General features: G+C 37.8%; 1 protein-coding gene and 1 non-coding gene across 12 annotated transcripts in view; both read left to right on the top strand.

Annotated features, from left to right (window-relative positions):
* Positions 1-15793, top strand: part of DOCK9 (dedicator of cytokinesis 9) — a 240087-nt gene that overhangs the window by 124045 nt on the left and 100249 nt on the right. For all 11 annotated transcript variants that reach the window (XM_039849151.1, XM_039849144.1, XM_039849146.1 and 8 more), the window contains exons 3-7: positions 4537-4626; positions 8317-8399; positions 10034-10103; positions 11890-11985; positions 12947-13081. In XM_039849151.1, the coding sequence (XP_039705085.1) occupies positions 4537-4626; positions 8317-8399; positions 10034-10103; positions 11890-11985; positions 12947-13081 (474 nt within the window). The remainder of the gene's footprint in view (positions 1-4536; positions 4627-8316; positions 8400-10033; positions 10104-11889; positions 11986-12946; positions 13082-15793) is intronic.
* Positions 1809-1927, top strand: LOC120591967 (5S ribosomal RNA). The gene has a single exon (XR_005650029.1). It is a non-coding gene; the product is annotated as a 5S ribosomal RNA (ribosomal RNA).

The raw sequence follows: 15793 nt of genomic DNA, 5'->3' as shown, positions 1-15793 counted from the left end.
ATCTCTTGGTATTGATTTGGACTCTATTAAAAACCAGATAAATAAAACTGCAGAAATTTAATATGAGTCGATTTGGCATACAATAGACTAGTACCTGAATGTGACTTTTAATACATAAATCTATAGAGAAATTAACAGAACATTCACTTATGCTATAGCCTTTCCTTGTCAAATTCCATAATGGCCCAGAGAACTTTTGTAATAATAGAAAAAAAAAAAACATATGCAAGTAAAGGATGCTTATTGGTAGGTCTCTATTTTTATCTCTATTGTCTCTTTTATTAAGTCATTCTTGAAACATTTATTGAGTACTTAGCACAGAGATACAAGTAGAATTCCCTCAGAGGAATCCACAATCTGGTAGACAAAAAAAAAAAAGACATCTTCCTGCAGGAAGCTTTTGGATAATGGAATCAGAGATTGACAAGCTATCAGACAGGGCCTCTTGGGGCATAGTTTATAAGGTCATCAAGGTCCAGGGTCAGATCTCAGATTTGCACGTCCAGAGACTGCCTTTGGTCAATGTTACCAGAATTATTTGGGCTCAGGGAAACTGACTTGTAGTCAACCCCACAAAAGACCAAACCAGAGTACCATTCAGTAATGTTCATTCAGAACTAGAATTAATAAACACATCAGGATACATTTGTTGGCTATGCATTCTCTGTAATTAGGAAAGTCTGAAAGGGATTACATTATAAACAAGTGGGTTGATGAGGCTGAACTCAGAGCAAAGGCAATAAGTAGGAAGATGTTGGCAACTGGTGGTGGTAAATGGTGACACCTCATTGGCGCCAAGTCTAATAGTCCCCAATGGGTCACAGCTTGATGGATCCCAGCCTTCCCTTTTAAGTGGTGATAAAGATACTGACAAAAGTGCTCCATTCATGCAAGCCTTGTTCTTTCTGTAAATTAAAATCACTGAGTAACCTATAGGTTGGTGGGATTTTAATGTTATTTAATTCAAGTTTAATTAGAGTTCTAGGCAGGTTTTTTTTGACATAGGATATATTTTCAGTTCTGGGATTTAATGGGTTTGTTTTGTGTGTGTGCAAAGAGCTAATCTCACTTATTATATCTTGATTTTGCTCTTTTAACTTTCCAAAGGTAAGCTTATCTCCAAGTTTCTCTTCCTTTTGTATTCAGTACACTTGCACTCATCCTGTGTAATTTAGCCGAAGCGTCTTCGCCTCGGTGCACGTCTTCTAGATGTCCTCTTCTCCTTCCTGGCGGATTTAGACTCCCCCACTCTTTCCTCTCATACCAGCCTGCGCGTCTTGCTCTTTTCTCTCAGACCTTTCTGTAGTACTTATCACACTCTAATAATTTCCTCATCTTCCTCTATTATCAGACTGTAAGCTCTAGAAGAACAACAACTACATTTTATTAAATTTTGTCTCCAACTTCTAGTCCCGTGTCTGGTGGTAGAAAGTAGGGACACAGTAGAGGGAGGGAGGAGGGAGGGAAGGAAGGAGGGAGGAGATGAAGTAGTATTTATGCTGAGTCCTTAAATGATCAGTAGAATCTTCTTTAGGAAGAGAAGCCACTGAAGTCTACTCTCTAATAGACATTTTTCTCTCTCTTACTTGATCGTTCTTTGGGCACTGACTGAATAGAAGGGTGAGTGTGGAAACCAGATTGCAGCTTAGTGTACCCCCTCAAGGCTTCTGTCGTAATACTATACCGTGATTAGGATTTAAAAGACATTTTCATGAAAATGACAGTATTCTCCAATACTTTAATTAGGGATGTTCCTAGTCTCTTAAGCCTTGTTACACTTATGTATTGTTGAATAACATCTCTCCCCAGTCTATGGCCATGCTACCCTGAACAAGCCCAATCCTGTCTGATCTTGGAAGCTAAGCAGGGTCAGGCCTGGTTAGTACTTGGATGGGAGACCACCTAGGAAGACCAGGTGCTATAGGCGTAAAAAATAAAAAAATAAGGGATTGTAAGCTGACAAGTTCCTTGCAATCTATGAGGTCAACCGAGGGTTGCCTCTCCTAAAAAATAAAAAGAAAAAAATTAAAAAGCATATCTCTCCAAAGGCTAATAAGACAATAATTTCTTATTTTTCATAATTCTGAAATCTGGTTGAGACTAAGCAGGGTTAGTTATGCTTTAATTGGTGTTTACAGGAGCTGGAATGTCCGAGATAACTTCTTCACTCACCTGAAGGTACCTCAGTCAGAGTGGCTGGAACCAGCTGGAGGCTGGTGAGGCATCTTTCTATATATGGCCTCTCAATATGGCTAGTAACTTGGACTTCCTCACAGCATGGTGGTCTCAAGGTCGTAGATCTTTTAATATGCTAGTTGTCTTCCAGGAAGCTGCCAGCTCTCCTAAAGGCTAAGTTTGGGACTGGCACAATATCAGCTTGACCTCATTTTATTGGTTGAAGGCAGCCTAGATTCAAGGGGAGGGAAAATAGACCCCACCTCTTGGTATGAGGAACAGCAAGCATGGATAGAGGAGGATAGCAGGCATCTGAAAGATTATCTAAGACAGGTATGTACAGAAAATGTGTGTCAAATTGCACGAGCCAGGTATATACTAAAGAAGCATGTCTAATCTGAGTGACTGGTTTTAAAGAAATGTTTTAAGTTTATTTGAATAAGTCTCTGGGCTGCGGGGAAAGGGCTCTAGTCAGAAAACTAGGTTTGTCAAAATCATAGGACTTGATCAGTAGTGAACTCAAACGTAGTGACCTGGTATTGATAGGTGTTAAATAAACATATGGATAATTGGTTTATTTATGTTTAGTGCTCTTTTGTCTGTTAAAGGTCAAGTCTCTCTTTAATGATTAAAGCTGTTTTTAAAGTGAGAGCATAATGACACTTTGATCTATGAGAATCAAAAAGATTCATTTCCTATTATTTTTCTCACCTTAAAAGGGTGTTTGGAAAAGTGTCACATAATTAAAGTTTCTTGAGTTGATAATTCACTGGGAAAATTTTATGATACATTTCTCTCTTCCTAGTCCCATGATGAGAAATGGGCTGGAAATGACCCTAAACTGTCTTATTTCTTGTCCTGAGCCATTCATGAACATTTAAAAATCTCGATAGACCCAAATAAAGATAAGGTCACAGTAAGTGGAGACATTAAATGTACACAATTTCTTGAACAATTCCCCTTTACTAATGTTATACCTGTTTCTCAACAGTTTTGATAATCTCTTATAATTAATGTGTTACTTTGAAGCTTTTTGACTAGATTTTGTCTCTTTAGTGCTTTCTGTCACATATCTCTATGACATTTCATGGGAACAGGTGTGTAATAAGAGCCACTCTTTGTGATATTCGCAAAGGAACCAAGATGCAGGGGCTTAAAAGGCCTCTTAGAGGCCGAATGAATTAATCATTCACCTGTGAAGAACTTTGGTGGAGAATAGAGTTCCTTCCTTCCCTTCCTTTGGAATAAGGGAGCCTTATCCTAAAAATGGGATGTAAGATTAGTTTCAAAGATGGCCACAGTGCAAGAAAAGAGTAAATAGAGGTGGAGCAGACACAACACAGTGAAAATGTGGATGGGAAATAAAATGAAATTATACCCAAAATATATGCCGTAGGGTTCTCCACCCGGGCTGGAGGGAGAGAGATCACAGACTTGATCAACGCTTCCTCTAACCAGAGGGAGAATGGAAACAGCCGGGCCAGGTGCTGGGTGAGCCCATCTTAGTGATAAGCCACAGTGGGCCAACAGGGTAGATTGTTAGCAAAATGTTTTCATGTATGCTATTTTTATAACTATGGTCTGTTATAGTTCCAAGAATTATAATACATTGGAGAAAAATATCTAGAACATTCCTTTCTGAAGGCCGAAGCCCAAGTTCCTCATATTGACACTACGGTCTCTTCCAAACAATGTTAATTGGAGTATATGTGCTGCTGCCTAGAGTCATGAGACATGTTATTACTTAAAATAAGCATTTAAGCCTCATGTAACAGGAATCGTGGGGGTTGTTGCAAATATTAGCAAATATTAAGGACTTTCTACCTGTCTAGTTAATTGCTCTTAGGCACTGGGGATGTGACAGTGAACAAGAACAGACACAAAAGGCAGTTAAAAGATGGATGGCGGTGATGGTTGCAGGACAATGTAAATGTGCAATGACACTGAACTATATACACTTAAAAATGGATCAAATGGTAAATTTTATGCTATGTCTGTTTACCAATAAAAAAAGGGACAATGAAGGCAAGTAAAAGGCAATATCATGGGACGAAATCAAGTACTCGGGGTGAAGGAGTGTTAGGGACTCCCCAAATAGGCCTCCACCCTGCCTGGGGGCAGTGAAAGGGCTCTCCGGAGGGCTCACTGGGGCCCTGACCCAGAAAGAAGCAGGAGTTGTTGCCTCGCATGTCTTTTGAACTTTAGAGTGTCAAATGGTATCAGTCGTGTGTGACCCAAGGAGTGAGGAGGGAGCTGCACCAGCGGGTAGACACCGAAGTGACGGTGTCCAGGCCTGCTGCACGTGAGGCTGGCGCCTTTCCTCCACTTTACCCAGTCCTCGCCTGGTGCTTTCCTTCACAGACAGCCATTCTGAGACGGCAGGGTCGATACAGATGCTCAACGGTTCCTGCAAACGCACAAGAGGAAGCACAGAGCTTATTTGTTACAGAGGTAATGTGTTTCTGCTATATTAATTTATACATTATTTTATTTTTACTTTATTTTTTTTTATGGCGACATCGGTTAATGAAATCCAATAATTTTCAGCTGTACACGTTAACAGTAAGGCATATATATGTTTACACTGTGTGTTCACCTCATAGTTAGATTTCTTTCTGTCACCAGATATTTGACCCCCTTTACCCCGTCTACCTCCCCCTTCCCTCCTCCCCACTACTATACATTATTTTACAGTCATTTTTTTCTAACGCCTCTCTTAATTTTAATGATTTTATCAAGAAAGTGTCAGAGAGGTAATTATATTTTTTATGATGGAAGTTAAAATAGGAGAAAAATATGAGGTTCTCAGAATCTGAAACGTAGATAGTGAGGTCAACAGAGATTACTTCTGACAACAAAACATGAATTCTACAGAACTTATAGGCATTAAATAAAGGGAAGCTCGTAAATGAACTAACTGGACATGATGTCAGAGGCTTCATTATTGATATTTTTTTAATGGAGACTCAGCACACATGTTGACGTATTTTCTTCATTTCTATGTTTATACTTGGAACTTATATTCAAGACTAGTTCAATATTTATGAAATGTCAAGTGATAATGAGCAGAGCCTGAGATCCCTGATCAATGTATGGTTACAACTTGGTTTAAACATACAAATAAGGATCCTTATAAGGGGGAAAGAGAAGTTATTGCATTTAGATTGCTTGTTTTTTTCTCCCTGGGGTGTTTGTTTTTTCCTCCAAGAGGAACTAATTAGGTATTTTAATTTTGTTTCTTGACCTATCCTTCATTTAAAAATAATAGATTTTTATCTGTATTTGCTAGATAAATATGCCCATCAATAAATTTGCCCACTGTGAAAAAGTTAAGCTTTTATAAGTAAAGACCAATTAAAATAACAAGATTTAGTTTCCATTGAGATTTTTGAAAAATTAATGTACTTAAAAATTTCAAAGTGTGTTTTCTTATACTTCTGAAAAGGTGACTTCTTGTCTGATAACTTCCTTTGCTACTATGCCAGTAAAATTAATTATAGACAAAACAGCTAAGTATGTTTATATATCCTTAAATGTTTGTTTTAAAGCAGGATGTAGGCAAACTGACCTACAGGCAAAATCTGCTCTGCAGCCTGTTTTTATAAATAAAGTTTTATTGTAGCACAGCCACACCCAATTGTTGACATGTTGCTTATGGCTGCTTCGAGTTCACAGCTCAGAGTTCATTGGTTGCACAGAGAAAATATGACCCTCAAAGATGAAAATATATACTGTCTGGCCTTTTGCAGGAAAAGTTTGTTGATTCCTGTTTTAAACATCTAACAAAATTAATAATTACTAATTCAGTTTTCCCAACTGCTTTAAAAATATGATTTTTGAGGGACAACTCTCCATTAAATTCGTTAATCGCTGCAAGTTGAGCAATAGCGGCTTCATGCTATGCTGCTGGAGCCAACATAACTAAACCTCTTGGGACCCTTCCACTAGGGTGGAGTGAAACAACACTTCCTCTTCATCCTCTCGTCCAGAGGAGAATGACCTAATGGCTTTTTAAAAAACAACTTCAAAAACCTTTCAGTATAACTTCAAAATATTATTGAATTTCACAAGTTTGAAAGGTTAGTCATGAAATCAGTCAGTCAGATCCTTGTGTTTTTCGAGATACGGTTCTCTGGGTACTGATTTTGATTGAACCCATTGTCTCCTAGACTTTCTATATCTCCAGAGGAATGGAGGTTGCTTGCCTTATTCCATGTTTTTACCTTGGAATTTAACAGGTGCCTTCTATGTGGACAGTCAGCCATGGCTTATTAAATGAATGAACCTCTGGTAGCTACACCTTATTAACAATATTTTTTACAGTTCCTTATAATTTAAAATATTTAAACATTACAATTATCTTTCTTACTCGTTATGTCTAAGATATTAAAAATCTGGGCACTCAGGTATTCTATTAATAAATGCACTGATTATATCTATGCTTATTTATTTTTAATTGGGCGGTTACATTTCATACTTCAGAATGGTTGTAATGTCCTGCAAGAGACTTTGGTGGCACAACTCTCGTGGCAGTGCTTGACGAAGAACCACCATGGTCCTGAGGGCTGCTGCAGTCTCTGATTTGGCTTCCAAAACAAAGAGAATAGGGTCAGGTCCATGGGACTGTATCATGCATAGTCAGACTTGACTTAGCTATGCTAATGGACCGAGATACATTAGTGAAAAAATGCAAACGTACGGATAACTCTGATTATACTGGTTTTGGAGTATAATTTTGAATGTGGATGTCTGATGTTCTAAATGTGAAAAGTTTTTGAAATTTTTTTAAAAAGCGGGTACAAGAAAAAAATAGTATTTAAAAACATTTGTAACTGCATAGCAAAGAAATTGAGAAGTTGTTTAGCTCCCACATCTGACTGTTCTCAACCCTTCTTTGCTACTTACTCCACTTCTCTGAATGATTATATAAAATACTTACACTACCTTCCCTTCACAGCCTTGCCAATAAAATGCTTAGTGTAGATCCTGGCACAAAAGAAGCACTCACTGTTGTAGCTGTGGTTATTTTCATGTCTTTGGGGTGGAGGAGAGTTTATCTCAAAAATAGATTGGCAATTAAACAATGAAGTGACGTAAGCAGAATGGAGACTTTGTTCATGATATTAGTTACAGCCAGAGTCAAATCAACTAAGTAAGACATAAATACATTTTTCTACCTATGGTCTCACTTATTCATTCAGTTTTTTGGCCACATTAAAGTTTACATACATATAGTCAAGAGCTGATTACACAGAAAATCATTTGGCCTAAATCGATGGTAACTAAATCAAAACTTTACCTATTGATTTTGATGTAATTCGCATTTGAAGGTCTGGCAGGTGCAGCCTCATAATTTTAAGACTCTACACACTACCTGATGGATCTTCCTTGGAAGATGAATGAAAGACATGATGCTGTTCCGTTGAGTCTGTCATGTAGAAGGTAGTTTAGTTTAGTGCAGCCTGTGTAGGTTAGCATCCAGTAGAATCCTTGGCAATGGAATGCTCCATACTTTGTGTATTCTTTACACACACACACACACACACACACACACACACACACACACACACGTATACATGAAGATGTCATGGTGCCATTGTGAATTGGAATTGAAATCTTTCCTCTTAATAACCTCACTCTGTCCCTTATAAGTAGAAGGAAAAACTAAGAGCAGATTTATATAATATTGACTAACAAAGCCAGTTATAATATTAATAAATACCATGAAAACATCTTGCGGTTCACACTTTCTGTCCACTTACATGTTCTAGTAGCGGCCACTCTACTTCTTAAGAACCAAGTGTTTTTAAGTCAGTAACTGTACATTGTTACGTAAATGATGCAAGAGAGAAGGTGAAGTTTTTCTCGTTGTAAAATCTGCTCTCAGATCATGAAGGATGATTATATCATTAAAGTGACCCCCTCTCCCAAGGATAATGTGTCAGTGGTTCTTAAGCCTCATGGGAACCTCTGATGGTGGAATTTCAGGCATTGGAGGATTAAGGGGAAAGAATTTTTTTTGATGTTTGTATGGGTGTGCATTCATAAACCTTCATAAATGTTCTCTAAAAGTCATCACATACCTTTTTTTATTTTTCATATACTTTCTATTTTTTTTTAATCCCCCTTCCCCCCCAACAGTGCATCAAAACCTATAATTCTGACTGGCACCTTGTGAACTATAAATATGAAGATTACTCAGGAGAGTTTCGACAGCTTCCAAAGTGAGTAAATGGGCAGACCACACAAGGTGCGGTTATATACACAGGGAAAATTCTTTGTACTTAAAATTTTTAGGGAGGTATGTAACTTCTCTGCATAGGACTCAATCCTAGGACTCTAGGGTTGGTAGGCAGTAATAAACATATCATGGTTTAATTAAGTCCAGTGATTTCTTTTCAGGGTAGTACTGATGAAACACAAACAGGTGAAATTTTTTCAGTGAGGAATAGAAAACAAGGAAAATGTAAGAGTATTAAAATATAGTGCAATGTATTTTATCTTAAAAATATATTTTGAAGAGACATAAAAAAGCATTTTATATTGAATAAATTAGGTTAAAAGTATGTTAAAGAACAAGCATTTTCTCAGGCAAATGTCTCTACCTCCTCTAAAGTATTAACTTGTTCTAGAATGCACCAAAAGCTAGTGTGTTTAGATTGATTAATGGTGGATAAAGTGAACCAGGGATAGAGGTAAGTTTCACCTTGAGAGGATATCCGTTCTAAAATACTCCATCATAACTGATGTAGTTGGCAAATTTTAGTTGATTATGAAAATTAAAAGCAAATAATGATGGATTGTGTTTCAAAAGTAACTATTGCCAATAAAAATTTTACTTGAGATCCTATTAATATATTTTTTCTTTGTGTTTGTTGTATCTATGAGTTTGATTTGTTATACTAGTGTCAGTGGACCTGGTTGTTCGTTTTTTCTGTTTGTGTGGTTCAGCCACTCCTTAAGAGTGTTTAGCCAACTTCCCAAATGCTTCTTTTTAAAATCTCAGCTGAGAACACTTTCTTCCAACATTATCTTCTCCAGATGGGTGTGCTCCTTAGTTCTATATTTACCCAGTACTCATTTGGGGATTTTTAAATTCTTTCCATTTGATCAGATTAACGTATCTTTGCAGATAGTCTTGTTCATACCATGCTCAGGGCTAAAAGAGAACAGACTGTGAGATTTAATGGACTTACTATACAATATACTTTTCTTGCTGGTAGATTTTACTTTTTGGCATTAATAAGAGTTTCTGACTGATGAGAATGAAAGGGAAGATTGTAACAGTGATTAAGAACATAGATTCTGTAGTCTACCTGTGTCATCTACTCACAGAGGCCCCCTGTGAGCCTCAGTTTCCTCATCTGTTAAATGGTTTTAACGCCAGTCCCCACCATCTAAAGGACTACAAGAGATAACACATGTGAAGCATACAGCACAGTGCCTAGCACATAGTAACTGTTTAATAAATTCTGGCCACTATTGTTACTGGCATCTTTTTGTCATTAAAGTCATCATCTAAGACTGTGGTTTCAGTCACTTTAAATTTAATGACCTCATTTTCCATGTTCTCAAACTTCATATTAAAAGTTATTCTATCAAGTCTTCGTTAACAAATATTCCCATTTTAATATACCTATATAACTCCCAACAAGCTATGCCATGTTTTCGACATAGCTTTTGGAGCTCTCTCTTTTATCACCTATTGTGAAAAGCAATGGCATTGGTGGTTTTTATTCTTCATCCGAGTGGGCCAGTTTTGGGTTTGTTAAATGCTGGTTCCTCTGATGGAAGAAGAAATGCAATATCTTTTCATGAATTAAGTAATTATAAAACAAGTTTTTTCTTCTTTTTAAAGCAAAGTGGCCAAGTTGGATAAACTTCCAGTTCATGTCTATGAAGTTGATGAGGAGGTCGATAAAGACGAGGTAGGTTGATCACTCACAGACTTAGAATATTAATGAGAAAATTACTAACATTTAGCCGAAACAGGAATAGGACTGTTTCTTTAAATGGGAAGAATTTTTTTAAATGTTTTGTTTGATTGATTAAAATAAACTTTCTATTTCAACTTGACTACTTAGCATAGCATGTTCTTCTGGTCCTGTTTGTTTATTCTGAGATTATTTTCAAAGGTCTGGATAAGATTTGGCTGCACTGTTAAAAGATATCAAGATTACTTAGACCTTAAGTTTAGATTATCTTAAAACAAACTGATAGCCAATAGATTTTAAATGGCTGTTTCTTCAGTGATCATTTTGAGTGAAATATTTAGTACCCAGAAGCTCTGACTTTACAAATCCACTCCCCCTTCTATTGGAGAAAAGCTTGTGGCTAGAGAAGTGTACAAATATAGCAGGACATGAGGCGACTATTCCCACGGAGCAAGGGGAACCTTATAAAAAGTTAGTGCATTTCTCATTCTCCCTACTCAATATTGGATGCTTTATTGTGAGTTTAGTTTTTCTTATTTTTTTTTTAAATTGTCAACTAAGACAATAATGCCAGCTACTCAAGAACTTTAACAGTGTCCATGGTAGCAAGTTATTTTACAAAACACTTTTTAAATAATTCTGGGAAGAGTTGGTAGTCATTCAAAATGAAAAACAAGATATTAAAAACGTGGTGGTGATTAATAGTAAGAGGAGGACCAATTGAAATAATGCCCGTGAAGGCACACAAAACAAACTGTATAATCCTAGACAGGTAAGTTATTTCTGTCATTGCTGATAATAACAACAATAAAACCACCAATATTCATATTGAGATGGTCTAAAACAAAACATAAGATGGGTCATTATGCAATTGTCTACTTGATTACAAAAAATAAACATCATAATTAGAGACTAATCTTAGGAGACGTGAACTGGGTAACGTGACACTATGTGGCCTTCTCTTCACAGGGTACCTACTGAAGTATATATTGGGCGTAGCCTTAAAGGGGGAAAGAAGTCACTGGGGAGAACTCTTAAAGGGTGTGGTAGGGTGTGGTAGAAGATTTGCCAGATTGCGTATTTGTGTGTGTATATGTTTCATCTGTCTATTATGTGTACAAATATATGCCTATACTTTTAGCAGCAGCTGGCAGCTCCACCTCCTTTAATGCAGATTTCAGAGCTTGGGGTCAGAACTTGAAGAAGCATGTTTCTTTACTTTTCTAGCTGTTTCCTTTCACTTTTCTAACTCTTTCTTTCCTCTATCCCTGTTGGGATCTTCTCCGTCTTTCCTTCTTTTCTGTTGTCCCATCATCTTAACTCTCCTTTATTGGCTCACATCTCCTTCTTTCCTTTCTTTTTCACCTTTCTCTGAACTAAGCCTCTGGGAAGTTTTCCAGGAATTTGCTTTTGTCCTTCAACTGTAGGGGAGTGTAATTTGAAAACCTTTTTCATGAAACCCGGCGAGACCTTACAACTTGAGTGGTCAAGTATGGTATGTACTTTCTGTGGCTTACTAAACTCTTAAAAATAAAAATTTGGATTAGAACTAGCTTTGCCTTTTAATGGACTGGAGTTTTCAGAAATGTAGGCTTGTCCCAATCTTTCACCGTTAAGTGGACACTAAAGCGACTTGTAAGTGTTAGTGTCAGATGGTTACTCCAGGAAAGGGCCAAGGGGCAGCCTGGCACCAAGTGAATGATTTTCCCATTGACCAGACTCGCGGCAAACGACATGGGTAATAACAGGAGACGACTGCGGTATTTCCCTTCTCTCCTAGGATGCTGCCTCCCTCGGCTCTCAGAAGGGTGGGATCACCAAGCATGGGTGGCTGTACAAAGGCAACATGAACAGTGCAATAAGCGTGACCATGAGGGTGAGTAGACCCGTCACCCTGCTTTCCCCTCTCATTAACCTTTTTTTGCTTTAGGTCTTAGGAACAGTGCTCCAGGTAAATGGGTGGGCTCTTCTTCCTGACAAAAACGATGTCGTCTGGTTAGTAAGATGCCCCGCTTTGTTAGTAAGACCTTTGGTGCAGACCTTTCCACCTACTTACCCTCATCACCAACTCATCAGCGTGAAGAGACTGTCATTGGCCTGGTGCGAAGGTACAACTGCTGACACAGGCTTTCTTCTCTGTGTTAACTACAAAAATGATACCGATACCTCACAGGACATCACCAAGGGGCTAAACCTAAGCACTTTTATAGAGGTCTGCTGTGACAAAGTCAAGCTAAGTAAAAATCGAAGATTAAAGGGAAGAAGCCTGCAAAAAGCAAAACCAGTGAAAAGCTACTCACCAGAGAAGTAGGTCCAGAAAAAGACCAGGACTAATAATAAAGAGAAAAGAAGCAATGGAGGTGGGGCCGGGGGTAGGATGAACAGGGAGATAAAAATTAAATTGGGGAAAATGCTGACTGCTGTAGTCCTGAGGCTAGAAAACTGTTCGGTGTCATGAGGCAGAGTATAGTTGCTGTTCTGTGTGAGCAAGAAACCCTGGGGATTTGAGAAGCTTCCATCCTTCTGAGCTGCATCCCAAATTGGAACTCACTGCACTGCTTTTGGATAGTTACATAAAATCCCAATTTCTGTGGGTGAGAAAAATGACCAATGCTTGTTAAGTGAACCACCTACTCAGAATTGAAATGCAGTGAAATTATTAGATGTGAAAGTATATTGGTCTTAACGCACCCAGTTACCTGGGGCGTTGGCTAAAATTATATTTGTTTTGGAGAGAACTGAACTGTTTCGCATATGTTTCTAATTGTGAGTTATTGATAGAAATTGTGACTCTTTTCATTCCAAAACAATAACTCTGTGTGTATTTTTTTTCTTAGTCATTTAAAAGACGGTTTTTCCACCTGATTCAACTTGGCGATGGTTCCTACAATTTGAATTTTTACAAAGATGAAAAGATCTCCAAAGAACCGAAAGGATCGATATTTTTGGATTCCTGTATGGGTGTGGTTCAGGTAAATATGAAGAGTTTTACCAAGTTTTCTTATTTGTAAAAGTACCATCTATGAATCAGCAGATTTAAGCAAACACTTTCAAAAATGGCAATTTTGTGATAGAAATATAATAGATGACTTTAAGTGAGAAAAGACTTGTTTTTCATCCTTTTAGAAGATGGCAGGTATAGCCTAGGGGCAGAGATACGTTGTAGTAGGCACAAATGCTCTTGAGCATGAGTTCTTGTGTTTAAAACCTGGCTCAGCCTCTTTTTAGCTGCATGACCTTAGACTAGCTATTACCTGAAGTTTCTTTATTTGCAAAATTTAGATAATGATATAGGGAAGTGAGAAGATTGGATGAGGTAACTTGGAAATAGCATCTCAATGATAACTTTTTATCGCTACCATCATAATACCAATGGCAGACTAATATATTGGTAAAGAGATTGGGTTTTAGATCTTGACTAAGTTCAAATCCTTGCCCTACCAGCTATGTAACTTTGGAGATCTTATTTAAACTCTCTGTGCCTCAGTTTCCTTATTTGTTAAATTGGGATAGTAATAGTACCAAATATGGTTTCTGAGAAGATTAATTTATACGTGTAAAGAGTTTAGAACGGTGCTGGCACATGGTGAGCATTCAGCCAGTATCAGATATTTTTGTTATCATAGTGCTGTTGCAGTTGTAGAGTTATTCTTAAAAATTATTTTTGATTAAATATAATATGTGAATATATTCATATTGTAAAAAAATCAATACAGATAATATGGCAGTCCCTGTTGACCCCAATTGCTCCCTTTCCCAAAGAGCTAGGGACTTTTTCCGGTTTGGTGTTTTCCTTCCATACCTTTATAGAATTGTCTTTGAAAGCAGATTGCCTGTTTCTCCATCCGTCTGTCCATCCAGCCATTCCCCTGCCATTTTTCAGGAAGATCTAAAGCAGCACTGACAAGGATACTTAGAGCACAGGATAGCATAAATTTAAAGTGGGTTTGAAAGCAGAAGAGTGAACAAGGAGTCGTGGTAGGGAGGAGGTGAAGTGGAATTAGCTAAGGGAGAAGAACATGTTATGAAGATCTAACACCAGCTTTGGGTGGGCAACAAACTGGGCTGTATGCTTTCTAGCTTGGAAACCCGTTTAGTCACACAGTGCACATAGATACAAACAATCTTATTAGTCAGAAGCTGCCCAGCGATCTCAGAATGAAGATCATTCAGGCGTTTCTCCTGGGGGCTCTTATACAGAGGGCACTGTGTGATTAACGAACAATCTCCTTGACAACTTCTCACAATAGATGCAGTCACCATTATCAGAGAATTCTCCCTTAAAATAATGGCTAATGATATCAGCCCAAAGAAAGGCTTTTTGTGGGGCCAGTGTCTCTAAGGTTAGACACATAGAGATCTCTGGTTTGATCCTCAGGTAAACGTGTTTATGTATTCACATGTTTCCTTAAAATTAAATTACATTTTCATCCAAGTCATCGTTCATCTGGTTTAAATAGTCATAAGGCAACTCATGCAGTTCAAACCTGTGTTGTTAGAAGGTTAAATGTAATTGCCTTCTTAGCCTCTGCACAGCCACCGTCCTGGAAATTCCCGTTGCCTTGGTCCGTGTTGGATTCCCTGTTTCCAGGATCCTCTGTCTCCATTTTTCTTGTTTTACTTTCTTGTTTTGGAGGAGCAAATCCTCCAAAACAAGTCGTTTACTGAGAAGTCACCTGTAAGATGTTAATTTTTTTGAGTTAGCATTATCTGTAGATATCTTTATTTTTGCATTTATATTTGACTGATTGTTTGGCTGGATGTAGAAATCCAAGGTAAAATTTACATTAGAATTTGAAGGCATTCTGATATTTTCCAGTTGTTTGTGTTGTTTTGGAGTCTGATGTTATTCCCTGTTCTTTGTGATTGTCTATCTCTCGTGACTTGAAATTTAGGTTATTGTGTCTTGATTTTTTTTTTTTTTTTTTTGTAAACTTTTTGTTAAAGTACAACATGCAAATAGAAATATAATGAGCAATGAATGTGTGGCTCTGAATTTTTACTGTTTGCCTTTAAAATCTCTCAGTTGAGAACTCTGTTATGGCGTAGCCGCAAGCGGGTGATAGTATGTTTTACTTTTATGTTTTTTTAAATTTTGTGGTATGTGGAAGCGGCAGCAGCAGCATGGCAGTAAGTGTTGCGGTAGGGATGCTGATGTATGGCGGTATATTTGGAAAGGCATACGGTGTGCGTTTAAGCGGCAGAGTGAGTAAAGTTACGGTGGCAGGCGGCAGGCGGTAAGGCGGTAGTAGTGTCAAATGGCGTAGTTTGCAAGGCAGGCAGGTGTGGCAGAAAGGGCAAAGGGCAGGTAGCGTATTGATTCTTGTTCGTCTCATCTTCCTTCCATTCGTCGATCATATGTAAAGCAGGCAGGTGATGGTGGTAGTGTAGCGGCGGTAAGGTTAAGCGAAGAGTGGTGCGTAGTAGTTGTGGGTGGGGATGTTACAGGCATGCATGGCAGTAGTATAAAAACCAAATTATATTAAAGTATGTTTATTCCCAGTGTAAAGTAAGAAGTACCAGAATGAATTGTCAGTGATGGAAAGTAACTTCTGGTGTGGGATTCTCAAGTAGGAGTTTGATTTATATTATTAAATTGAGAGACTTTTAAAGTTACTTTCTAGTTTAATTTTCTGGTATCGAGTTTGTTTGTTTTTTTAAAGTTTAAAGCAAAACTAAATATA

The sequence above is a fragment of the Pteropus medius genome, unplaced genomic scaffold, assembly GCF_902729225.1.
Source record: "Pteropus medius unplaced genomic scaffold, Ma_sr-lr_union100, whole genome shotgun sequence".
NCBI classification, from domain to species: Eukaryota; Metazoa; Chordata; class Mammalia; order Chiroptera; family Pteropodidae; genus Pteropus; species Pteropus medius.
Note: the sequence above shows the minus strand (reverse complement) of the source record. Positions and strands in the feature narration are given on the sequence as shown.